At 47.4% G+C, this 27883-nt stretch overlaps 1 protein-coding gene and 1 pseudogene across 2 annotated transcripts in view; both read left to right on the top strand.

Annotated features, from left to right (window-relative positions):
* The window catches only part of FIP1L1 (factor interacting with PAPOLA and CPSF1), a 576361-nt gene that overhangs the window by 134206 nt on the left and 414272 nt on the right, over positions 1 to 27883 (top strand). For both annotated transcript variants that reach the window (XM_078678195.1, XM_078678194.1), the window contains exons 4-5: positions 23759 to 23862; positions 24528 to 24592. In XM_078678195.1, the coding sequence (XP_078534321.1) occupies positions 23759 to 23862; positions 24528 to 24592 (169 nt within the window). The remainder of the gene's footprint in view (positions 1 to 23758; positions 23863 to 24527; positions 24593 to 27883) is intronic.
* LOC144821759 (guanine nucleotide-binding protein G(I)/G(S)/G(O) subunit gamma-5 pseudogene) lies at positions 7641 to 7974 on the top strand (annotated as a pseudogene).

The following is a 27883-nucleotide window of genomic DNA, read 5'->3' as shown; positions in this document are numbered from 1 at the left end:
ACCGCATTGCCTTTGTCAATACATTCAATAGTCGATCAAACCAAGTACAAAGGATCATAAAGAAACACTGGTCGATCTTGAAAACCGGAGGTGATGACATAGCTTTACCAATCTTTGCCTTCAAAAGAGGACAAAATCTAAAGGACCAGCTAATCCACACACGCCCACGGAACAAGGAACCAAGACAAGTTGGCACCCTGTGGGACCTACCTCCTGTTGTCGGACACCACCCATGTGGGGCGTGTACGGTCTGTCCCCAAACTTGTAAATCCACCGTGGTTGATATAGGGACCAACCGCCCATGGACACAAAATAGATTTACAAACTGCAACAGCAGTAACCTAATCTACCAGATAACATGCCCGTGCCCACTACGATACGTTGGCATGACGACTAGGAAGATAAGGACACGGATACAAGAGCATAAAAGTACAGTGCGTTGCCGAAAGCAGGCCACTCGCCTTACTGCACACTTCTTGGAGAAAGGGCATGGCCCTGATGACTTCTGTTGGACAGTCCTGGAACAACCACATATTCCTGATTTTTGCACTGACATCAGTCGTTTCTTGTTCAAAATTGAACAAAAATGGGTCTATCGACTGAACAGTGATAAGGAGGGTCTGAACGAGCCAATACCCTGGATGTCCCTCTAATTATCCTTTTTTTACATAACCTTCTTGAAAATGACTAACACCATAAATTCATGTATCCCTGTTTAGGGACTTAGCAGCATCATACAGGCTCGAGTTTCCTCCAGATTTTTAAAAAAAAAAAACCCATTTAAAAAAAAAAAAACACTCTTAATTGCCGCTACAGATACTACAATGGTTTCTTTCCAAAGACGTATCTTTAATCATTTGTCTTAGCAATAATTTGCATTGAAACATAATATACCTTCTTGCCTTGTGTAAACACTGTCTAAAGATTAATCTACCTTATCGACAGAAAGTTACTCCGAAAGATCGGCTGGAACTACATGTCCCAGCATGCTTTGCATCACGTGACCGTCCCTGATCACGTGACACTGTTTGGCAAAATACGAGCATACAAACATCTCCCCTTTACGATCGCCGGTGCCCCCCCAGACAGTACAGACGACTGCCCGGAGACACCGACGGAAAGGTAAGCTGGCTGCATAGCGCTCGCTCGCTAGCATACACACAGCTAGCCTGATAACAATACGCGCAAGGGAAGCAGCGCCAGCTCTTAATAGCAGCCTCGTTTCCTGTGTTGCTGCTAAATTCGAACTTTTCCATCTAAGTTTGACTACATGCGCATAGGTTTTGAATAAAATTAGCGGAATTATACCTGCGTTACAATCCCATTTCAGCCATTAGTCTGACCGCCGGGGTATAGTACAGGCGGGGTATCTACATTAAACCAACGTAATTTTTGATGGAGAAACTATGCCATCTTTTACCTCCGTGTAAACTTTTCCTTTTAACTCTATGTTGAATCAACTCCAAAAGTAACTCAATAATTATTTTTAGAGCGGTGCTCCTCAAACCTGAGCTGCAGCCAGGTGGGGTGAAGCCTCTCAACCATCATCTATGGGTGAGTGCACATTGGAACTTTTTGTCCGAGTAGTTGTGAATGTGTCTCCATCACACTGTGGTTTCTATTGTAGAAAAACTACGGGAATATGATTTATTCATGTCCTTTTGTTTTCTGTTTTTTGTTTCTTGTTTGTTTGTCTTTCGGTCTGGATCCAATACCGTGTGATACAATGCGATAACAGTATACGGTTGAGTACACACCTGGGACTTTCAGGTGATATTTTTTCATTATTTATTCTAAGCAGTAGTGTTGTCTAACAAGGTCCTGACGAATGCATTAGAAACTTTGTTCTATTTAATGCAGAAACATGTTGACCACCATCAAGTACGGTTATTATTTCAAACCCGCACTTGCACTTGCTTTTTAACCTTAGGGATTGGGAGATACTAATAAATTTCGTTTTTCTACCCGATTCACCTAATTTTATGATAACCTTTCACTTTTCACTCCCATCACCAAACACTGCTTTTTTTCAGGAGCCACTTTAATTCTTGTACAATACATACTACCCACTTGTCACTTTTATCGGTCACGGTAACATCAGACCGGCCGTTTTTGTCTCCTGGGTAAGGAGAACCCAAATGATGAGAAAGAGGGCGGTACAGTGTGGCTTCTGATGGGAACCATTTTCTCCATATGCTCTTGAGCCTTGATCTGGCCTGCATTCATTAACATGCACAATGTTCTCACGGGTGTTATTTGCATAGTATTGGTGTTGTGATCCATTCTGTCTGACTTACTTCATTTGACCCCCAGGTATTTTTTGTTGTGATAGTACATAATATTGCGTCTAACCGCTCATGGAGGGCAGAATAATAAGAGTAACCCCTCTCTTCCAAATGCTGGACACGCCAAGTATCTACAAGTCCCCAATTAGTTTGCCACGCTCTCCTCGCTTTGGAGATCCTATGGGCTGGTGCACCTAAAAGCGGAGGGTGGGATCTGTCTTTATCCACATCTGCTATGGAGTTAAAATCCCCCCATTATTGTCGCCCCAGTCAAGTACACACTGCACAGAGCCACATCCACTCCATTTAGCCTCCCCAGGACCGTCCCTCTGGATTAATCGTCTGCCGCATAGGCTGAAAAGGAACACCTGCTCTAACCCACACCAGAGCACCACTGGCAAATGCAGAATAAGTTGTCTAACTCCCCCAAACCCCTCTCCAACTCCTCCCCAATTCCCTCCCCCAGAACAGGCCCTACAATGTTAGAACCCATCCAAACTACCGCTCAACAGCTCCCTTTATGCTCTCAAGGAGATACGCCCACCCAAACTTATGGAAGGGGAAGCCCTCAGCTTCAGGGAATCGGACACCAATAGGCCTCCAACCTGCGTCCAACCCCCGTAAAGTCGCACCAGCCCCTTCCGGGACCTCTCCTCAGCGAGGCCTTTTTCACACATATTCCACAGCCCCCGATGTTACCCCGATCCACGTTAATCCCAGCCTAGCCAGCTTGTCACTCATCTAGCTCCCTCCTTGGTCCCCTCCCCCGTCCAAAGCCCTTCCATTGTCCAGCCAAAGTCTACATCATCCATCTACGATTTTGTCTGCCGTCCTAGCTTTTACATGTGGGAGTTTCGTACTGCCAGCATCCGATCGACCACCGTCTTTTTCCAAGGACCCCCCAGTCCGTGTCAGTTCTCGCCAGAGAAATGCCCCCCTCCGCTTGGGGAAATAGCCGTAACAGCTTGCAGGGCAGCCGACCTTTCCTTTTCCGCTTGTGTCTGTCGGCTTCTGGCCGCTGGTTGCCGTCGCCGATTACATCTCAGTCTGCGCGGGCGAAGTCCCTCCGCTCCTTCACCCATGCCGCTCCCTGCTTCTCTAATACCCGCTTTATACATCTCCAGCCAGTCCCAAGCCTCCTCTGGGCTGTCATGGAAGGACATCTTGCCATCCACTACAATCTTCAAGCGCGCCGGGAACATCAGAGATTATTGAATACCCTCATCCTAAAGAGCCCTCTTGACTGCCACAAACGACATTTTGCTGCGCTGAACCTCAGGCGTATAATGTCGGAAATGTCACCTTGCTATTGTCCACTGTGTATGGGCCCGTCATCCGTGCCTTGTTCAATAGGAGAGCCCTATCTTTGTAATGAAGAAGCCTGGCCACCACCGTCCTCGGTGGTCTCCCAGGGGCCAAGTGCCTGGCTGACACTCTGTGGGCCCTCTCCAGTGTGAAGAAGGGTGACAGTCCCTACGGCGCAACAGTCTCTTTCAGCCTTTCCTCCAAATAGTCCACCATGTGGGTTCCGTCCACCCCTTCGTGCAGCCCTACCACCCGGATGTTGTTCCTTCGATTTCTCCCTTCGGCATCCTCTGCCCGCCTCTCCAGTGTCTGCAGCCTATTTTGAAAATCTGCCATCTGTGCTGCCATCGACTTCTGAGCTGGCTCCAGGACTTCTATGGCCATCTGTTTGTTTCACCCTATCAGCCAATTTGGCGTGGTCCGCCCGAAGCAGCCCCAGTCCCTGTGTCACATGCGCAATGTCCAGCTGACGGGCCTCCTTAGTGTCCGTTATGGCCTTTAGAATTTAGTTGATCTGTTGCTGAAGCATCCCCTCCTGACGCATTTGCGGACCTTGATGCACTTCTCCAGATGCCGCCTCCTCTTCCTGCTCCGCCAGGGCCCCTGCTTCCTTCCCTCGCGGCTTACCCATACTCCCATGGGTCGCCAACTCCGTAGAGCCTCCGGATGGCCTCTTATTAGTCGCAGGGTTCCAACTTGCGACCACTCCTCTGGCACAGACAAGCCTGCTTCTCACCGCTTCTGCACCGTCGTGCAGAATCACACCCCCAGTAGGGTCATCTTCCAAGGTCGCTCCCGTCACGCTGCTTCCACTGTCTCAGCCTTCGGATCTAACCACTCCCCAGCTGTGCGTAAGTGGCTCATCTCTAATAATGGGCCCCACTCTGGGCCAGCTGATGTCAGCCACTGAGTCCCTCGCGTCACAGGTGTCCGCGGGCACCTCACCTCTGGGGTCAGAGGCAGCAGGCCAGCCCTCCAACGCAATGTCCACCCATGCCAACCCTTTGGCGGAGCAGTGCATCCAGGTCGGCTGCCGGGATATTCTGCCTGCTATTCGTGCCAGCCTGTGCCCTCTCCTGTGGTCCCTCTCTGCTTATCTCCTGCCGATGCCATCTGCTGGCGGTTCTATTTGCGGCCTCTGTCAGTCACTAGTTCGCTTGTCCCCCTTGCAAGGGTACGCCGACTTGCTATGTACCCTCCTATTGCTAATCCTCCCTGCTCAGTAGCTTCCGCTGTCAGATCCCCAGGAAAGGGAGGGCAGGGGGACCCTTGTACAGGCGCCCACAGCTCCTCACAGTTGTCCGTACCATTCAGGCAATGGAGGCTCTGCTACGGCAGTACTTTCTTCAAGCGCTCCTCCTCCCCATGGAAAGCCTCAGGCACTTACTGTCCGAGCGTCTTGCAGTTTCCTCCAAAGGGCTGGCTCCTCTCATGTATCGCACCTCTGAGATCTCACACTGCTGCTGCTCTCCCCTTCCCCCCACTGACCTCCAGCACCGTCATGGTACACACAATCCCAGGGCTCCAGCGCAGTCTCCCCAGGTTCCACCACTTGCTGCCTCTTCAATTGACCCCTGGGCCTGGTCTAGGTCTGTCCAATTCACCTCCTGCAGGGTGCCTCTTCAACCCAGTTCCTCTGCCAGCTCTGCTGCAATTATCAGCCCGCAGTTCCAGTCTGTTCACTCGAGGCCCATTGTCCTCTCTTTCTCCAGGGCCTACACAGTGCTGTTAGGCTGCCAAAATCACCCTTGACGCCTTCCGCGCCGCTCACAGCTCACCGGGGTGCCCAATCTTCTCCCAGCCACGCCCGCTGGTCTGCCCGGGTCACCGCGATGTTGCCAATGCTGCTCTCAGCAAGAAAGGGAGAGAGGGGGGCACCAGATGCTACGCGCTCCACTCTCCTGGCCGCGCCACAGCTCAATCTGTCCCTGGAGGCCCCCAGCCGGCTTCCCAAGTAGCGCAACTGCAGTGCTGCCCACCAGCACCTCCCGCGGCCTCAGCTCGCCTCCGCAAGGAGATGTTCGCCGGCCGCTCCTGCCACCATTTTAACACCTTTCAGCCTTTGAGGTTATCGGCACTCCAGGCGAATCGAGTTCCGTTGTCCCCAATCTCCCTCGGCAACGCTCACTCCAAGCCTGAGAGAGGGCTGTCCTGCATCCCCAATAGTCTGTGTTAGGTCTTGTTGGCCGCCCCGCCCCCTTAGCCCGCCGGAGCTAGGTCCCTTATACCGCCATTGTGGGCCTGCTCCTCGACTCGTCTGCCGTTGCGTGAACTCCCGGTCTGTCGTGCTGCAGGCTCACTTTGACAGGCCGGTGTCTCTAGGCCCCCTCTGTGTCCTCCTGGGAATTCGGGGGCTTCGTTCAGTGCCCCTGGGCAGGATTAATTACGGGGTTGGCGCTGTGCTCCCTGCTCACGCGTCCATTCCCATCAGCTTCGTGGCCACGCCTCCCAGAAGCGTGTAAACATGCCTAGCACTTGTATCCCTGAAGGTAAGAGCTCCGATTACCTGCCATCTGATTGGCTGATTGCAACTAAGCCTCAGCAGTCTGTCGTGTTGCAATCAGCCAATCCGCACCTTTGCTTTCCCACATTTGCAGTCATGTTCTCAAACATTTCACCCTGCTGTCTCCTAGAGCAATTAGCACAGAGCTCACTCTCTCTAGCCTGGTTAATTAGGCCTGAAAACTGGCTCGTCCTGAAAAATTGACTCGCCACAGCGAATGGGAGAGTACAATTTTTCGAGCCCAGCAGTAAGCCTGCTTTGTGGGAAACAGGGCTCATCAACTACATCACGCCCTAGAGAAGCCAACTCCCGGAGTGTCTCAACCTCTCTGAAGGCCTCAAGTTTTGCACGTTCCACTTCTTTGCAAGGGGCTTGGGGTGCTGCGGAGCGAGTCGGGCCTCCCAAGTGACTCCTCATCAGCCTCAGAGAGACCTAAGATTTGACGGACTGCCTTGTTCGACCTTACCTGATGCCTTTTACCTTCCCAGGTGGAAATGGGACGAAGTGATTGGCCCTATTGGAAAGAGACGTTCAGCATTTGTAAGTGCTCTGTGATACTGCTCAAATGAATGCACTATCCTGTAACGTGTCTAGAGATGCACAGTACTGGCTGAACCAACAATGGTGAAAAACTAAAGGCTGTCACCGAAGTGTTATCATGCACTGCATTTACTATGATGCATCGGGGCAAACTGAGTTCTGGGATGTGATGCAGTGTGCGCCCACCCTCCTCTGCGGTCCTAAATTGTGATCCAGGTTGTGGACGGCCAACCTTTATCTCCTCCTTTTCTTTGAAAAAGTGATCTCTGGTGAGTGTCCGGCAGAGCTTGATTGGGTTTGCCCCTTGTGATGGTCCTTTGCGTGCCGTCCTGATATGGTGGAGTGTCGTCTGGACTATTTTGGACATGGTGTAATACTTTCTGGATGTATCCTGAAATATTGTTGCCGTCTGCGCCTCGTGGAAGACCTCTTATGCTAGTGGTACTCCCGGAATTATTTTGAGGGCTCTTGTTTGAGGGCCAACTCTTCATACTGTTCCTCCAGGTTGACAATGCGCTTTTCAACTGTGTTGTTCCTACCAGGGAGCAACCTCTGTGCCTTCGAAGTTGGACAAGTGGGAATCAATGTCCGTAATGTCTTTTTGTAGGTTCTTTGTTTTAGAAACTAAAACAAAAATGAAAGGCATAATATTTGCAATGCCAAAAGCTCAAATCCGCGTAAATGCGTGACCTATTGCATTGCAAATGCTTGTTGATAGTGAGTAAATATTCGTAAGTTTGTCTTCCAAACTCAAAAGAAGGTTGATCCTCATGAATATTGTTTGGAAGAACTATAGACAACCTATTTGCCAGAACTGTCCTATAGATTTTCATATCTTTATGTAAAAGTGAAATGAGTCTGCAGTCTGAAAATCGTGTATGATTTTTTTTGTCTTGTTATAAACCCAACATGCAACTCTTCCATAGATTGAGTTATCCTACCTGTCAGGAAGGAGTACAGAAGACCACTTACGTTATTGGAGAAAGTTTGGTTGCAAACTTTTAGCTGCAGAAGATTCCCGTTCCGCCAGCGCAAAAATGTCGGGGGCTTCAAACGTTAGGACCATGAAAAAGTTGGTGCATCAGCTGCGATTGGAGGCCAGCCTAAATCGTGTGAAGGTTTCTCAAGCTGCTGCCGACTTGAAGCAGTTCTGCCTTCAGAATGCCCAACTCGATCCCTTGCTGACTGGAGTCTCTTCTAGTACAAATCCTTTCAGGCCTCCAACAGTTTGTTCATTTTTATAACTTGGAGAAATACTTTCTTCTTTTTATCAGTGGTTTCTGTTTACTAATAGTCATATCTGCCGATGTGTGCCGTCACAAATGGTGACTTTTCAAGGGGTGGCCATTTTTAGGTCGAGGGACCGTAGGCTGGCTTGCCAGCCGGAAGTCCGGAGAACTAATGCTTCTTAGTGTGGCAGCTTAAACCCGCCTCTCTCCTTGTCTCTCCTCCATTGGCTGGCTTCCTAAACGGAGGCCAGCCATTGGAGGAGAGAGGCGTCCCTCGAATGAAGCTCCGTCTGTCGAATTCGGGGGCGTGTTGGTGCTGTTCTTTCCACTTTTAAGCTCCGCCCCTTTTGGGGACGGCCAAACACTCCCCCGAATCCGAAAATTTTCGGAAGCTTTTGGCCGCCATTGTTGCCTGTCCACCGCCGAGTCTTCAAGTGCAGAGAGCCTCCTCCTCGAGTCGCCCGCGAGCCTGAAGGCAGCACCACAGTGAAGGTGAGCCGTTTTCCTGCCTACCCCGGCCGTTGCAAACAGCGCCTGAGCCCGTGAGCCTGAAGGCAGCACGCGCAGAGCGCTCCACGTGCTCCACCCCCCCCTTGTCGGCGCCGCACTCCAGCCGCTTCGCGCTGCTTTCCTCACTCGTCATCCTCTGGCTGGGCTCTGATCCGCAGTTGTGAGTGTGGGGGGTGCCCCCCAAGAGCTGCTACGAGGCTGGCACCATCTCTCCCCCCTCAGAGGCCCAGCGCTCTCACCGTCTGGCTTCTGCAAAATTAAATGCGCAGGTGAGCGCCGTTCAGGTCCGCGCGTGCAAAGCTACGCGAGCTCCGAGGCCCGCACAGCGTCTGAGGAGGCAGCTGCGAGTCACGGGGATCAGCCAGGCAGGCACTCTGCGGCTCAATCATTTACCTCGGGCCGCCGCATGGTAGTCTAGCAGTCCCTGGCACCCCTCGCACGGCCACAGGAACTCAGCCGTCTCCGAGCGAGACCCCTGCCCAGGGTGGAGCCACCAGAGTCATTGTGGAGAGAGCCCCGAGCTTGATCTCAGCAGAAGCTCCACTGGGCCGCCACTAGACAGGGAAGAGGGTGTCGGTGTGGCCCAGGCTGGCACGACTGAAGCTTGCCATTCTATTTTTACTGATGTGCAATGGTTCGATGTTGGAGAAATGACACTGGTATTCGTGGCCCAAGCAGCGCAGCACAAGGGGGGGGGGGGAGGAGTATCCTCGCCGATGGAAGACGTGCCGTCATCCTGGAGCAGGTATGGACTCCCTACTTGTATGCAGCGATGTCGGAGGTCCCCCTATACACTACAGGCTACATACTGTACAGGCAGACGTAGTGGATCAGTCCAGGCGGTGAATTCAGACCTCCGGTGTTGGGCCCGAGTCCGGGGGCTCAAGTTGATGCGCCACCTGTCACCAGGTCTGGCCCCAGGTCTTGCAATAAAGCTTTCATCCATTTTTACAATGTGAATTTTATGACGCTGAGAGCAGGGCTAGATAAAACAAAGGAACATGCTGCGCAATTCTTTATGTACAAAACTTTGTCCTTCTGGAGTGTTTTTTTCGATCCAATGGTTCCAGCCTGACATGCCTATTTCAACAAGGGCTAGGCTGCCTTCCCACCAGGTGCTGCACTTTCACGCCAAATAATTTGAAATACTCGACAGCTGGAATTATGCAGCAATTGAGGATCAAATTATTCGGCAGTGTAGACTAAAATATTTGGCCAGAAAAAGCAAAGTTTGCAACGTGATGATGCGGCACATTTTGTGGTAATAATACTTCATTATTAGGTCGATTCTCCGCTTATTCTCACACCCAGAACAGCTCCCTCTCAGCGCAGATCACACCTCCTGTAAAATCTCACGCTCTGTCCCTTCTCGATGACTGCATCTGAGTGCCACATCGCCTCTCCCTCCCCAGCCTGTCTCCATCACCTCTCCCTCCCCAGACTCTCTCCAATACCTTCACCTCTGCGTCCCCCCCCAGACTCCAGCACAATGAGTACACCCTCCAAATCTACTCCAAAAACTATTTCTGGTCTCTTCGTTCGACCTCTTTTATCAACCGCTGCATATCCCCCCTCTTCCGCCTCACCACATCCCCCCTCTTCCGCCTCACCACGAACCCCTGCACGGACTCACAGTCCACCCTCACAGCCTCTGTCCCTGCAGCACATCTCGCCTCAGCCTACCCTGGGCCTCGCAGTGTGGGCTCCCCCTCTCTCACCTCACCCGCACAGTCTCTCCCCTCTGTCATCTTGCACCCTCATCCCTCCATCACTTCCACCCCTCTGTCTCTGCGCACCCTCACAGTTCCTCCCCTCCGTTGCCGCGCACCCTCACAGTCCTACCCCTCTGTCACCTCTCACCCTCACAGTCCCTCTGCCATCTTGCACTCTCACCCCTCTATCACTTCCACCCCTCTGTCTCTGCGCACCCTCACAGTTCCTCCCATCCGTTGCCGCGCACCCTCACAGTCCTACCCCTCGCACCCTCACTGTCCCACCCCTTTGTCACCTCTCACCCTCACAGTCCCACCCCTCGCACCCTCACTGTCCCTCCCCTCTGTCATCTTGCACCCACCCCTGTCACCTCTCACCGTCCCACCCCTCTGCCATCTTGCACCCTCACCCCTCTATCACTTCCACCCCTCTGTCACCTCTCACTCTCACAGTCACAGTCCCACCCCTCGCACCCTCACAGTCCCACCCCTCTCTCACCTCTCACCCTCACAGTCCCACCCCTCGCACCCTCACAGCCCCACCCCTTGGTCACCTCTCACCCTCACAGCCCCACCCCTCGCACCATCACAGCCCCACCCCCTGCATTAAACTACTGTGTTTACTCTCTGCGGTGTCTCTTCCCATCCTCCTCACGCCCTCTTCCTCTCAGCCCCCCTCCCCCACAGTGTTAACCCTGCATCACCACGAACCGTCTGCCCACCGACACTCCTTCCCTGCATTTCTCCACCCTTACATCCTCACCGTGTGCAGCCCCCCGACCTCACATCTCCCACTCCTCCGTCACCCACCCTGTCACACCTCCCAGCCTCGCGTCGCCCCCTCCCTCACCTCACCCTCAGTCGTATGCCTCACCTGTCACGCGCCTGCACGCTCTCACCATCCACTCACTTCCTTCCCATCGTACCTCTCACCCCTGCATCACCTTGCCCCCTGCTTCACCCCACCCTTACACCCTCTGCCTCACCCCACCCTCATTTCACCACCCTCGCAGTGTCACTCTGCATCATCCCTGCCTCCCTTTCTTCATCTCTCCCTGTGTCTCACCCCACCCTCACACCCTGCATACCTCCTCCCCCCACAGACTCCCAGCGCCTGACCCCATTCATGCTGAAAGCTGGCAGTGTTTGCTGCATCTCGTGATTAACCCCTTCGTGCCCTCGCCCTGCCTGTCGGTGCTGCTGGGAGCTATGCCTGCCCTCCTCCGGAGCAGACTCCGCACTCTGCCTTAAACATCTACCCTTTGCGACTGCTCTTGTACTCGGCACCACTGCCCTGCCCCCACCTACGGGGGGCAGGAGCCCCCAACGCCAGAGGAGCCCGCTGGGGGTGCATCTCAACCCCCCAATGCAAGGGTCTCGGCATTATTAAAGGTAGAGCTATTGGCATTGCTTATGTTTAAAAAAAAAATGAAAAAATGTCATAGGCAATGCCAATAGCTCTACCTTTAATGATGCCGAGACCATTGCATTGTAAATGCTTGTTGAAACCTGTACAGAAGCACAGCATTGAAATGATGTGCCAAGTTCATCTGATAACTTGCGACTGTTGTCAAACCTTTTTAACATCTACCTCTCCCTTTTCAGTGAATTGTGTGGTATTTGCAATACTTTTTCCTTGCTACACAAGGGACTGTTTTATACACTGGTATTTGAAAGCCACAATACAATATTTGGTTAAAAAAAAAAAACTAGATCCATAAGCCTTGTATGTCAAGATGAGATGACATTAATGGACTTATGCATTTCTTCCTCCGTCGGGGCTCCTAGTTCCTCTTCTTGTTCTCTATTATGGGGAATGTAGTTCTGTCTTGAAAGGACGCACCTTGTTCCTCAGTTTTATTTGGGAGTATAACTGTTGGGAAAAGGCTCAGAACATTTATGCTGCTTTTTTCATCTTATGGATTAGGTCTCCCTTGCCCTTACCTAATTTCTACATGCTTCCGACATTTTATCGGGTCTGTAGATTATTCTTAGAGATCGTGTCCTTTATTACCTGTTTGATACATAGTCTCCCCTTTAACATCAGTAATGATTCTCTGACTTATTGATCAGAAGTACTTTTAACTGCCCTTGTATATTGTTCACCTTTCTTAAATCTGCTAAATAGCTTTAGTGTCAGCTTTCTGAAGCTCATACGTTTGCCTCCATTGTGGCTTGTATGCTAGCCCTTACTTTATTTTTGAAGCTCCTGCTATTTTCTGGCCCCTGGTTATAATCTTAAGGTGTCCCAAAATATCTCCCTAGGGCTATCTTGTGTGGTGTTTGATATAGGCAGTGATGTCATTGGCAAACTCTGCCCTACCAGCTGCATCTTAGATGATGTATCTGCTGAACCTCCATTGTTACTCCCTCCCAGAAGTAAATCTTTCATCAGTCTTTATGCATTCAAGGGCATTGTCAGAAAGAATGATTGTGCCTATCCCAGTTAAACAGCTTCCTGAACTGCATGACTGGAAATCTGGATATCGATAGCGTACGTGTGGTATACTGCGGAGTAGAACTGGTCTCTTTCTTCATGTTATTGTACCCTCTATATCGCTACTAAGCTTGTATTTCTCCAATAGCTCCTAGAATCTGCCCTCCTTGCCATCTGGGATGACCTGAAGAATAGAGTAGACGCAACGGGGGTGCTGCGCTTCTCCTCTTGGACCTCTCATCTGCATTTGACACGGTTGACCATGACATTCTGAAACAAAGACTCTGATGAAGCCAGCAGAGAGGGAACTGCTCTAGACTGGTTCGCGTCCTACCTTTGAAACAGAACTAATATCATCCATACCCCAGCTTTCTCATCCCAACCATACTCCACAAAAGCAGGTGTCCCTCAAGGCTCTATCATCTCGCCCATGCTTTTCAACATCTACGTGAAGTCATTACCGGTACTGATCAATCATTTTCAATTCACCTGCTATAACTATGCAGATGACACACAAATACTCCTTCAACTGGAATGCTCCAAAGATATTGGAAACTCCCCAATTTTCAGTTGTCTCAGGGCCGTGGATCAGTGGATAACTTGGAGCCACCTCAAATTGAATGCTACCAAAACGGAAATACTCGTGTGTGGCGATTGGAAACATTATGACCTGCTTGCTGCCTAACCTGATGAACTGGGATCACCACCTAAAGTATTGAAGTCAGTAAGAAACCCCGGAATGACCATTTACTCTGAGCTATCGATGAATTTCCCAAGTGGACAAACTAGCAAGATCAAGCTTTGTCACAATAAAAACGCTGCAACAAATTTTCCCTCATTTGGGATTTCCACACAAGGTTCAAGCTACCTTCTCCCTTGTTATGGCCAATCTCGATTACGCCAATAGCCTCCACCACGGATCACCTTGAACGACCATGAAAAGACTACAACCGATTCAGAACTCTGCTGCCAGACTACTCTTGCATATCAATCCACAAGACCACATCTCACATGCCTTGAAAGCCCTGCATTGGTTACCAGTTGCCAAAAAATCCACGTTTCAGCTGCTTTGTATCACCCACAAGGCAATACATGGAATGGGACCGCTCTGCATAAGGAATAAAATCACCAAACACTTTCAACAAAGGAACCTCAGCTCTAAAATGGCACCTCGCTTAAAACTCCCAAGATACAAAGGAAAAACCATGAGTGGCCCATCCTTCTCTGTTCAAGCAGCCAAACTATGGAACTCTTTACCCCCCAACATCAGATACACGGACAGCCACCTTATCTAAAGAAAACTACTCAAAAATTGGTTCTTCTACACAAAAGCACCATATGCAAACAGAAATTTACAGCATATCCCTCTGTATAGTCATTTATTTTTACAATAGATATGTACCTATCTTAGTGTATTGCTTTGTATAAACATGTAGAATAATTGTTAAAAAACAAACAAATTAAAGTACAGTAACACTTAAAAACCGGAGTTTATCTGGTGCATCTATGGTCTACATATACTTCTTCCATTGTGCATCTATGTATCTTCCATATATTTGGATCTGTGTGTTTGTTACTTTCCTCCTGAAAAGCATATAAAATGCACTATCCTATTTCTCATCCTGTACTCTATCAATAGCTTTAATCTACATATACCTACCTCCTTTATGCAACTATATACTTTCACTGTACTTATGGATCAATATATTTATCCCTTCTAAATCTGCATATCCAATGCACTACCCTATTTCTCACCCTATACTTCTCTCAGTATATCTTCTAACCCAAGTTAGAGTTGCGCTCTTTTTCTGGAAATGCTCCAAGCATATGCAACGCCCTACCGTGTGACTTTCGATGCAACGCTTTATTTCCTTGCTTCAAGAGAAACCTGAACTCCGACTCCTCAACATGTACTTTAACTCCCATTCTACAGATCTTAGTAAAGAATCTCTTTATCAAACCTAGACCCTCTGTCTGAAGCGGCGGTTCTCTTTTTTTTTGGCTTCTCTGACTTTTAGATCCTCTTGAATTCTCTCTAGTGTTGGTCACTCTACTAGCATCTTTGATGGGTACCATTTGTCTATTGAACTACTGACTCATATGTTCATTGTATGCCTGCACTACTGTATTCTATCACGACCATGTAAAGCACTCTGACACCCACAGGTCTAGCTAGCTCTATATAAAACTTATATATATAAATAAATACATCTCAACAAATGTCTCTATTAGTGAATAGATAAGGTAAAGAAAAAATGTAAAAGAATAATCTAATATAAGATAAACTGACTTCTATCCTGTGCTTGGCTTCTGCTAGTTGCCTTAGCCGGTTAATTTGCTTCGTTTTAACTCTGATTTGAGAACATTGCTGACCCGGCAGTGACTCTGTGCCCAACTTACATTTCCTCTTTCTGGAGTGACCATGTCATGTGGAATGATGTTTCAACACGTTCCTTTATTGATGAATGCCAATCCAAGTGCCCTGAAACCTAATGAATGGTTTGTGTGTGGTCGTTTTTGTTGCAGAACTGGAAGCTAAGGCTGCATGGGTAGGTCCACCTGAATCTTAATTTTGTTCAGCGCTTCTTCAAGGGGCATGAGAGCCTTATGTTTTGTGAATAGGCTGGGACAGAGCTTTTAGTAGGAAAAATGTGTCTTATCCAAATAGTAGTAATGAGTGTTGCCTGAACTTGGTAGATGTTGGGTGGCTCTGCATGGAACCCACTCCGCCCTTGAGGTGACTGCTGGATTCTCATTTAAGCGCCAGCCAAGCATGCTATTTGGTTTCCTTCTTTCTGTGCCTTCTTATGCAGATATAAAGCTAGCTCCTTACTTTTATTCGTGAGTTGATTATCTTTTTCCTCTGCATAACTTCTTTTCATTGTGCAAGGGAACATGTGCCTTGCTAAAACTACAGGTTGTTAAGCCTTGTATGAACTGTGGCAAACTAAGATCTGTGACGGAGCCCCTCAAGGTCACTCTCTGGTGTTTGGATTATTTAAAGAAAAATATATTTGTATTTCTTTCAGTTGCTTAAGAAACATATATACCACACAAGAATAACAACAAGTCACACTCAGGTCAGTTATCTTAGTTGCGTTTTCTCAGCTCCGGTGTTCTCACTTGTCCTTAATACAGGTCAGGTGAGTAACATCATGTACAATTCCCTTTAACTCTGGAGATACCCCGTTCCCAACCTTGCTCCTTCCTTTAGTCTCATGTGCCCATTTAGTCGCGCCTAGTCCTGCGCCGCATCGGCAGTGATTTGAGTCACTATTGCTCCTAACCATAGTGGTTAATCCAATTACTCCATATCCTAGTAAATTTCTTGGGGCACCCTCTACTCCTGTATGTAACCCTTTCCGCTACCATGTACAGATCCATGCCACATTTCCATTCGTGCAATGTCAGGGTATCTTGCTATATCACGCTTCGCCACTACCAAGCCCAGGGAGCTATAAAGCAACTGGGGTCTGGCAACATTAACATCACATGGGATACCCAAGAGGATTGATTTCTGGTCTGCTGGAAGGGATATTTTTAGTATTGCATTTAGTCCCATCCCTCTCCGGATAACCGCACAGGTAGATCTCACTACGCAGACTCAGATCACTGTTACCTTCCATCCCGCATCCCATTCATCCCTCCCCTACCCCCAGACCAAACAATTAACCCAGCTCCCACACCAGACCCTAGACTTAATGAAATCAGATGACATGCTGAAGATGCGAATTGGAACCTTCACAGTAAACCGCCCCCATTCCCGTACCAGTTGCAATTACGATCCCCAAATCATCCGCCCCCAAGATGGAGAACAGTTCCTTACCCCAATGCCACACCCCTACCAGTCCGTAGGATCAATCCTCTATTGTCCAAGCATATACACTCCCTGCTCTTACGAGCTCCCCCTTCCCAGCCAGAACACAGAGTACTCGAACAATCTGAATAAACTCTCCTCAATCCAATCCATTCACTCCAATACACACAGAGCCCTAATCACAAATCTAGAGGTATAATCTTAGAGAATCTTAAGCATGTACCGCTGGCACAGGAACCTCCAACCACCACCAAGCCACGTCTCAAATGTATTTTACTAAACTGTAGATCAGCTTCTAAACGCGCAGCAGACATAGCTGATCTTATACTCATTCACAAACCTGACCTCCTAATTTTGACCGAAACGTGGTTCAATGAATCATTCACACCTATCCTAGACATACTGGTTCCCCCACCAATCATGACATTACCAGACTAGACAGACCCCGATAGACCAGGAGGAGGTATTGCCTGCATTCACCCGAACAGTTTCTCAGTGAACCGTTCACTTTCACTAGATCTATCTTCATGTGAATACCTCTGTTTAGATATCACAAGTAATAACAAACCAATCTGTTCACTGCACACATTTTACCACCCGCCAGGTGACAACCTCACCTTCATCGAACAATTCATGGATATCGTGACTACAAATACTGGTCATCAAAATACTCAAATATTCCTCCGAGATCTCCATCTCCATCGGAATTACCCCAACGACCTGGCGGTAAATAGCCTCAAAACATTCCTCTTGGACCTTGACTGTATCCAAATCTGCAATAGCCCCACACATGACAAAGGCTAAATCCTTGATTTGGTTATAGCCAACCCAGAGGTCATTCAGCTTAATACAATCCTACCCTGTGATCGGTCTGATCATCATTCCATCACTTTCTTCATCATGGAATCAGTTAAACTACGCTCAGCACTATCTACGAGACCTAAAATATGGAAGAGGAACCTAAAAAACTCCATCACAGACCTACCCACATCCGCCAGTGTGAACCTCCTGCTCCCCCCGGAAGATCGATCTGATGTTCAAGCTTAAACAAACTACTACTTTAACTCTATGACCACGATATTAGACACAACTGCTCCGTTACAACTGAAAAGGCTCTCCTCAAAAGACTCTAAACCCTGGTACGACGGAAGACTCAATGAGGACAGACAAGCCCTAAGACAAGTTGAACAGCATTTGAGGTCATTACCATCCCCATACCACCTCAAACTCCTTAGAGCCACCAGAACCTCCTACTATATAAAGATTAGACATTCAAAAGCAAACTTTTTCAAAAATCAGTTAGACCAAGTCAAGAATGGACCCAAAAACTATTTGAACTAGTCAAAACTCAATCTATGGTCTTATCTCACACCCCTCACCCCCCTGCCCCCCCAAAAAAGCTGGACAATGTGCACCTCCCAGCTGCGAAGAATTTGGCTCCTTCATGAAGAAGACTAAATACTTGAAGATGGACCTACTTAATGCCTTAGTAGCTCCGAATGACACTCAGGACGACACGTCCTTTCCCCCTCCAGCAACCTCAGTCATTTGCACATCCTAGTGCTCCCTCAAAAATAACGCTGCATGGTCCTTCTTCACAACTTAGTGTAGAAGTAATACTAAAAGTGCTCACATCCTTGAACCCCTCCAACCACTTCTCAGACCCTCTTCCCGCAAATTACCTAAAAGACTTCATACCGCTGCCACTGTGAACAAAGATTATCAGTGCCTCTCTACTCCAAGGAATCATTCCTGAAATTCTTAAATCGGGGCAAGTATCCCCATCCTGAAAAAAACCTACAGCGGACCCCACAGACTTAAATAATTACTGCCCAATTTCCAACATCCCTACTCAGGCTAAACTCCTTGAAAAATGTGTACTCATTCAGTTGGACAACCACATTGTCCCTTTCAACCTGCTCAATAATTACCAATCTGGCTTCCATGCAGACCACAGTACTGAATCGGCTATGACCCACATAGTAGACGACGCACTAAAAATCCTAGATCATAACAAACCCTGCCTGCTAATCCTGCTTGACTTAACTTTGGCCTTTGACACCGCCAAACATGATAATCTCCTAGAACTTTTAAAATATAGAATGGGCTTATCAGGGTCAGTATTAAATTGGTTCACCTCAGCCCTGCAGGGCTCTTTCCTCTCACCTATACTGTTCAACCTATTCATGGAGCCGCTCACTGAGATCCTCAGCTCATCAAATATCTACTATTACATGTACGCAAATGACACTCAACTATATTTAAAGAGAAAATCTCTGGAGCACAACAAATCTCGCAATCTAATGTTACCAAAAACTCAGTCTTGGCTGACTGAAAACCACCTCAAGCTAAACACCCTCAAAACTGAATTCCTACAAATCGCTCAACCTAACCAACCATCCATCATACAAGAATGGGTTAAACAATTAATAGTGCTCAACTGCCAACCTCTTATTATTGAATCATTGACTCCGCAAAATCGCTGGGAGTAACTCTGGACAGAAATCTAAACATACAGAATCATATCCGTGCCGCAGCAAAAGGAGCAAACTTTCAGATGCACACCTTGAGAAAATTATAACCCTTCCTTCCAGCAAATGACTTCAAACTGGCAGTCCAAGCACTAGTAATCCCTGGACTAGAATATGGCAGTGCAACTCTCTGTGGTCTCCCCAGATCTACAACGACCCTCTAAGAGCATCACTCAACTCAGCGGCCAGGCTAATCACCTGCTCCAAAAGAAATTGCCACATTTCTCCCGATTTCAAAGCACTCAACTGGCTACCTTTCGAAACAAGAATGCAACAAAAAATCGCCTGCATGATTCACAAAGCCCTACATCACAACACCCGCTGCCCCCCTCAGTCCCCCCCCCCCCCGAGGTATCTGGCCCAGAAACTGGTGCTCTCATGCGGCAACAGATCGCACCTTCTCTGGAATTGCCCCAAGGATTTGGAATGCATTACCTCCAGAAACAAGACTGAATCCCTCTACTGCCTCTTTCAAAAAAGAAGTTAGATCTCTTCTCATGACTAAATTCTCATGATCATTGTATCTAACTCTCATAATGGCTACCTGTATTGTAGGTTATTACTTTGACATAGTGTTTTTTTATTCAACTATTTTCCTTGTAAAGCGCTCTGATACCCGCAAGGGTCATGTTGGCGCTATATAAAACATTAAACAAAATAATAAAATACTGCGCCATTTGAAGCCCCACCTGCTAGATCTCTTTAGCGTGCCCTTCCAGGAGCACAGCCACCTGTTGAGAGGCTGAATCCACCAGTTTTTTCTGGGTTGGCAGACTTTAGATTTGGGCAGTTGGGTCTTACAGATTGTCACAGGGGTTATGCCTTACCATTCCTTTCTTCTCCCTTGCACTTTCCACTACTGGCTGAGGACCATTTTGCATCAGGCAATCCAAGCTCTTTGGCAAAAGGGGCTGTTGAGAGTATGCTGCTGCCAGAAGTAGTGTGGTTGCTATTCCCACTACTCTCTGGTGCCAAAGGAGGACATCGGCCTTCGGCATATTCTAGGCCTGCTCCCTCAACACCTTCCTCAGGTAGTAGAAGCACCTTGACACAGTTCTTGTCTGCCCTTGACCCTTGTGACTGGATGGTGGCATTGGGTTTTCACTGTGCCTATTTCCCAATACCAGTCTTGCCGGCCAGTTTCTGCTACTTATCGTTTGTGGTGAGCCTGAAGAATTTTAGGTTTGATGTGCTCGCCTTTGGTCTCATCAGCGCCCCTCAAGTGCACACAAAAAAGATGGCGGTGGTGACGGCACACCTTCGTAGGTCATGGGTGCCAGTCTTAATCTACCACGAGTACTGACTGTTTAAGGCATACGGACCTAGCAGTTTCAACGTCTTCCATACTACAGCAAACCTCCAGCCATCTTTGGTGTTTGCTATGAATGTGAGAAAGCCACATCTGACTCCTTCTCGGATGCTCCACTCCATTGAAGCCTTTCTGGACACAGTTTGGTTTCACGCCTTTGCCCTGGAAAAGAGAGTTCAGGACATTCAGGCTGTGATCCTGAGCTTTCAGCCTCAGGCCTGGATTTCAGTGAGGACTCTTTGAAGCTGTATTCTGTTTTAGCCGCTTCACAGTTGTCCTTTACGGCTTCTAACTGTTAGGACTGTTTTCCTCGTTGCCATCACCTCAGCATTGTCTGTGGGTGAGCTTCTTTCCCATTGTGTAAATCCACTGTATATTACACTTGCTCCCAGACAAACTGGTTGTGGGCATCCTTCTTGCAGAAAATTTAGATGCCTTCCCACATCCATCAGACCATCACCCTGTCTGAGTTTTGTCCCCTGGTTCACCCTTCTAAGGATGAGGAGAGACTACCATTGCTTGGACCCCAAGAGCGCTGAGCTTCCACGTAGAATACCACAGACCACCGGGAGAATGATAATTTTTTGTGGAGGAAAAAAAGCAAGGCATTCTGAGTCAATCTTCTCCGCTGGATCATGTTCGGCATTCAGATCTGCCAAGCATTGGCCAAAAATCAGACTCCAGAAGGACTACCTGCTTGTTCTGCTAGTGGAGAGCTCCTACCATTGCTTTAGCCTGTGGGATCCCTTTCCTGGACATTTGCCAAGCAGCTACATTGGCGCCCCTCAATACTTTCACAAAGCACTTTTGTCTGGACAGCCCGATTTGCTGAAAGTTGCATTTTGCCCTCTGACTCCTGCAGGACTTTCTGGTTTTAGTCAATTCACAGACCCACGTTTAAATTGGTATTGCTTTATCTATTCAAAAGGTGAGGAATCTGCGACGAGTAGAATTCTTTATAAAATTACCTTCTGTAATGCTTTTCCTGGTAGAGCGACTATATAGCTGCAAATTCTTCACCGACCCACCCGTCCTTCCTGTTCTTTGGTTGGGCTCTATCCATTAATAAGATCCTAAATCTAGGACTCTGCACGCTGCTCTCCTGATTTTACTCTTGGGGCTCTACATCTGGGGATGTGGGCAATTCTTGAAAGCAAGGGACTGTGTTCATGAGTGCTGCCTATTTATACTCCTCACATTACTTCCTAAGCAGAACAGTGTTAGTGCTGACCCGCACAGTGCCACCTTCTGGCATGCAGAGTGACTACTAAAAAGGTTCGTATCCTGTCTGGTGCTTGTGGCATATTCAAAAAGTGAGTAAACCGTGGCTAGATAAAATCTCTACCAGAAATAGTGTTACCAAAGGTAAGTAACTTATTCTTTTGAATCCATGCTAAAAGCGGCGGTCTAGTAGACCTTTATTCACTTTTTCATGTGATTCTGAAGGGGTAAACTTAATTATTTCTTGTACTGGTAGGTTATGCTGTGTTGACCACATTGACTGATCCCCTTGGTTGGGTGTATTTTAAGTTTTTGTTTTGGTGCATTGTTTCTGTGATTTCCTTTAACATAAACATTAAAGTTTATTAAGTTGATTTATGCGATCACCACTTCCTGTGCAGTCATTTCTGGTTTGTAGCGGACTGTATGGTGGAAAGTTCAATGTGCGTTGTGTGGCATCCTGCTCCATATTTTTTATTCTGACCCACTTCGTATTAATATTATTTAATACTACTAATGATAATACACACTTATATTCGAGAGCACCCACTGGCTAGAGGAATCTCGCGAGGACTGTGCAGAGACGACTATAAAGTAAATAGTTAAAAGGACAAGATTTCAGTGCTCTTCTGAGAGGAAGGTTGTTTCAGGCTGAGGGTATTTTGTGGGAGGCTGTGCAGAGATTATCCCTTGAATAATACAGAGGTTTTCACGCCAGTCAATGAGATTTCTATTTATAGCAGCTAATCGGTTGTCCTAGAATGTAGGACTTTTCATCTGCATCCAAGTAGTGAGATACTGTTGACTCTCCCGTTATAAATCTATGTCATATGATTGGACCCCTTGACTGCGTGTGGTGTTAGAGTAGTGCTTGCATGCATGAGGTGGTCAACCTATAGTGGGGAAAAGCTCCCTCTATGTGACCTAGGATTTCAGAGCGCGCCATAGCATTTAATGGTTGAGACTTGCTGATTCCCTTACCTTTATGTCCCAACTGCAATGCTCTCTCCCCCTTCACTTGTGGAAACCATTGTACAAACAATTGTATGTGTCTTTTTGGACGTTACAAAGTTGAACAGGGCAGGAAGGAAACTTCATGTTTACCTTCCCCTGACCAGGACAATTCCAGACCGTACATATGTTTCTGTGGCTTGTTATTCTGAGGGAATAAAGAACATATTCTGCCAAAACCCATAGTTTACCAGACTCTGACTAACTATTTGACCACATACTCTACGTTTTCCTGCGGAGTTAACAATTTACACCGGCCAAGTATGAGTGCATGACCTGATATTTTGTAGATTGATACAGATTTTCCATTAATGATTAATCAGAATATTTATGCTCTCTGACGTTTTGAAGTATATGTGACTATATTGAATAAAATGGAACACCCATTTTTCTAAAAAGAATGACTTATGGAAAAAATATTTATTGCAAGTGGTAATTGTGTTGTCTGAAAGTATTCTATCCCGCACCACTGTGAAAGAGTAAGTCTAGCTTGTTTGTCCATGCGAGCCTCATTTGGCACTCAAAGGGAAAAAAGGTTGTTGGCAATATATTGAGCTTCAAGTTGTATGTGGCTTCTCTGGTTACAGAGGCAACAGCAGTACTTGCCACAAGGTTTGATCACTTGCTCTTAATTACTCGCCCTTAAGCGACTCTGGGTGTTTATTGCTAGCAACAATTAATTTTACATCCTCTAACATTAAGATGCAGTGAGTCAACTTTGCCTCTTACGCTTAAAGCAATGTGGTCTCTAATTCTAATGTGCACCTGATTAAAGTACCTGCTTTCAGTTTTCCAATAGTCTTCCCCTAGGTTTCCCTGGTTGCATTAGCACAGAGATGCAACATTTGTCAGTCTTAATTCTGATGCCTGGGCAGGTATCCACATGGTTCAGACGTCTTAGGTGAGCCTTTCTTCCTTGCTGACCTCATGACTGCTTCTGGTAAAGCCTGCTGTATGAAAATCAAGTGCCGATTTCAAGTAGGACTTGTATGCCACTCACCTGATACTATACCCTAATCCTGCATTATGGATATCTTACAGCTATCATTAATTATTTGCTGATAGAGTTCACTGGAATCCTGTCATTGGGTCGGATTGTCGGTTTGTGGCCAAAACCCACTAGATGTAATGTTTCTGAAGTCCTCCATACTCTAACCTCAAACATGCATTTGAGTCTTTAGTTTATGTTTATAATAAAGAGCATTAAATAAATAGAACTATAATTTTTCCTGTGAGGACTGTATTTTAGCTGGAATTTTTACTTATTAGGAAACTTGGTGATTTCTTTAGCTAAATGTCAAGGATCTAGCCTCCTCTGATTTTATAACATTTCATTTCTTTAAATTAGACTGTAACTGAAGCAGACGAAGATACTGACACTGACAGTGATGACGATGATGATGATGTTCATGTCACCATCGGAGATATAAAAACAGGAGCGCCTCAATACGGGTAAGCTTGGTCCATTTTGAAATATTTGTTATATTGACTTTATTTGAAAGGCCACGTGAAATTACAGTCGATTTTGAACAAACTTTATCAGACATTTTAACTTTATTTTGAGATTTGGACCTCCATATCCCAGATCCTGACTAAAGTAATCCAACTTCCAATCACCCTCTTTCAAACCGACATTGGTGGGGAATAATGAAAGGAAAGTTCTAGCACTCTGATTGGGTTGGGCTTAGCCAAATGAGACATTACAAAATACTGGTCATTCCCTACAGCCCACAACTATGAGAATGGCTTCAAGGGACGGACAAACGTGCTATAATGAAGAAACCAGTGTTCCTAGTGCTAGAACGCCGATAAACCTGTCTGGAATCTCTGGACTTTCCAATATTTGTAGACGTTCCACTTCGGACTTGTACAATGATCTTAGATTGAGACCTGTCTGTATATAGTAATTTAAATGTTTCATTTATCATTTGTGCTGTTGCGATCTGTTTAGATCCCATGCGTCATGATTGTTTATGTTGTTAAATATGCAGATATCAAGAAAGCTGTAAAAAAATAATTGTGTGAAGGCTTTGGCGTAATTGAATAATCTGTTTCTAATGCCTCCTCTGAAACTTAACTAGCGATCTTTGCTCGAATCTATTCTTTTTTTAATGTAGAAGCTATGGAACCGCTCCTGTAAATCTGAACATCAAGACTGGTGGTAGAATTTATGGTGCAGCTGGTAAGTTCTTTATCTTTTCTTACCTAGAAATGAAGGAATGAATATACACATGCTATACAAATGTCTTGCAGGTGAATAACAAAAAAACTGTTTGTTTTATCATAATACAATAATTGTTCCTCACATTAGTTTGACCAACAGATTATAGCGATTTCTTATAGCTTTTGAGAATAATAATCCCATTTATATCTCGAGCCTTGAACTGAAAAGGACTATGCTCGGTTAAGAATTGATTTAAAAAATTCCTGTCTAATAAAACAAAAAATACTGAACGATTACTATTGGTCTTGGCCCTTTTGGCGGGTTCACGCCGAAACTTTTTACATTCTCCATTTTTTGTGACATGGTGTTGTTGGTTTCAGGCCTCTAGGCACTTTAGCACTGTGGTTCTGTGTAAAGTGCGTGCGTTCTCTGTTACATTGGTGAGATGGCCAGCCCTCCCATAGGAATGCATTGGGTATTCCCTGATCAGTGTGTCTCAGTGGTAATTCATGGCTTGAAAGGAGCAGTGTCGTCAAGTCTAGTATGTATGAAATTGTGAGAATAAATGCTGCACAATGGTTTGCGCAGATTTATTATGACTATGGGAGAAATGCCACTTTTAGAAGTTTGCATTGCTGTGTGCTAGTTGTCTGCCTGCCTGATGTGAATTGCATGTCTGGCTTGTGAGTGACGGGCTGGGAGGTGGGTGTGGCTCCAGGAGGGGCAGGGTGAGTCAGCGCTGGGCTGAATAGGACATCTGTGCTGGGAGTAGTGGGAAGAGTAATCCCCTGACTCTTAATAGGAGTGTGCCTGCCCTGTACAATGCTGGCTCCGTCCCCTGTGGTGTGTCTGATCATCTAGCCCCCACCTGACAAAGGGAAAGAGGAGCTTGCAAAACAAAGTGCTCCAAATCCCCCCCTGAACCAGTTGCATCTGGTTCCCCCATGCCCTGCACTACAGACAGAGATTTGTGGTATAAATATAGGGGCTGTGACCCCATGAAAATGTTCTTCTTGTGATGTTCCTGAATACTGCTGGGCCATGCTGCTGCTTGGGCCCAGGAGGAACTGCCATCAGGGCTTGCCTCCCTGGGCCCTGCATTGCCCCCTTGATCCCTAAGGACTTTTTGCAGCATCTTGCGCCCTGTGAGCGCGGTTCTTTTTATTCTTCATGGACTTCAGGGCTCCTAGCACTTCATGTTTATTTGATTGAGAAGAGGAGCAGAAGGGATCTGCAGCGCTGAGCTGCTCGTCCTGATGGAGAGAATCCCAGCGTGAGGGATTCCCACGTGATGCCTAGTACGGCGGGTGCCCGCCCCACTTATTTCGATATTTAAACGGTTGGTGCCCACCGCACATGGCCGCTTTATGTTTGATTTTATTGCGGGTGCCCACCCCGCGTTGTGTGCCTTGGCGGGAGCCCACCCCGTGTTCAATTTTGGAAAATCACCGCCACGGCGTGAGCCGCTAAAGAAATATCCTCCAGGCCACTGCTCAACTCGACCCGGAAGTCAGGCAAGGCTGTGCCTGTCTGTGGCTGGGGCTTCCGAGAGGATAGGGAAGTCCCGCGGGTGAGACGTCCCGGAGCCTCACAGGCTCCATGTCGAAGTCCCAGGTTCCAGGAGGGGGCCTGTGTGAAGTAGGGAGAAGTCCCAGGTGAAGAGGAGAGGCGGCTGAGGCCGCCGATGGCAGAGCAGGATCTTGTGAGTGAAGGGAAGCCCCACGTGCAGGAGTCAAGGCGAGGCTCTCATGAGAGAGAGAGAGAGCCCCGCGGGTTGCTGCGCTGCCTCCAGCGCAAGGAAGTGATGAGGAGCAGGGTCATTTGCTCGGCAAAGAGACTAGACGAAGCCACCCCAGCGAGGGAGCAGAGAGTCCAGCCTCCAGAACAGCCCCGGTGAGTGGGGGCTTCAGAGGTCACACAAGGGGGACAGCGGGTTTTGTGCCCTGGAGGAGTCCATTGAACGAACCCCTCTGGCACACTTGGTGCCGGTGCCTATTTCTTTTGTTGCTCCGCATGCCAGAAGACCGCTCCAAATTTGGAGATGATTTATGCATAGGGCCCCAGTGGGGGTCCAGAGGCACAGTGGTGCCTGTGGTTTCATGGCTGATCCCAGCTGTCCTGCGAGAGCGCAGGCAGCTGCAACATTGGGGCACATTTTTTTTAGTAGAGTCCCTGAGGGGGACAGAAAAGGAACAGTAGTGCAAGGCCTTATTGGATTCAGAGCTGCTCGGCAATTAGTTTCAGCTGCTACGTTTAGGCCACAGTTCTTTGAGGGCATTTTGAAGGAGGCAGGAGTGAGATGCACTCCTCTGCCCCGGTGAAATGGCACGCTTTGGATTCTGCTGCCTTGGCGGCAGCCCTGACATTTTGGACATAGGGCATTTGAGTCCCTTTGAGAAGTCCAGTTGGCCAGGGGGACTGTAAGGTTTGTAGGGCGGCAGGCACTAATGTGAATTATGTGGTGATAGGAAATGTGGTTCATGTACTGTGATTTATGCACCCTGTTTTATGCCTCTAACTGTGGTTTATGTTTGAGGTTATTTGCATACTGTGGTTTATGCTAGTGAGATTATTCTCTACTGTGAGTTATGCCCCTAATGTGAGTTACGCTTAGGAGGTTATTGTCTAATGCATTTAGACTTATGAGATAATTGCATAATGTGTTTATGCTGGTGAGGTTGGCACAGAATGTATTTCACGCCTAAAGGTGATACTGTGCATATAAAATGGCTTGTTACAGGATGATGCTGAGTACCCAATGCAAGGTGGCACCATGTGTATTATCTGATTACTATTCTAATGTGTTCTGAGAATACAAAGGCTATTTTTGATATAACCTTGTGTGGAGTTCCTTTTGTGGTGTGCCTGGTATGTTGTTGCTGTGTGCGTGGTGGCAAACGCTTTACACATTGCCTCCGCGATAAGCCTGACTGCTGGTGCCAAGCTACCAAGGGGGTGAGCAGGGGTTATCTTTGGCGTATAACTCCCTCGCCCTGACTAGAGTGGTGATTTCTGCCTGGCTTTGGCGCAAGCCTTAGCCAACCAGAAATCCCATTTCTAACAATTACCATGTGGGCGTTTTATGTCATAGATGTGAACTCTGTTTGTTCTTTTAGCAGTCTCTGTTGCTTGCCTGTTGAGTCATAATAAAATGCAAAGCATGAAGTGGATCAACAATGCTTACTCCAGTATTGGAACTTTCATAGATTCATATGCTTGAATCATTCCCCGTCATGATGGGAGTCCCCGGTAATATAAAATAGTAGTAGTAGTGGTAAACACAACATAAATAATAGAACCCTGCCCGGT

This window comes from Lissotriton helveticus, chromosome 2_2 (genome assembly GCF_964261635.1).
Source record: "Lissotriton helveticus chromosome 2_2, aLisHel1.1, whole genome shotgun sequence".
Taxonomy (NCBI): domain Eukaryota; kingdom Metazoa; phylum Chordata; class Amphibia; order Caudata; family Salamandridae; genus Lissotriton; species Lissotriton helveticus.
This window is presented reverse-complemented; position numbering and strand designations above follow the sequence as displayed.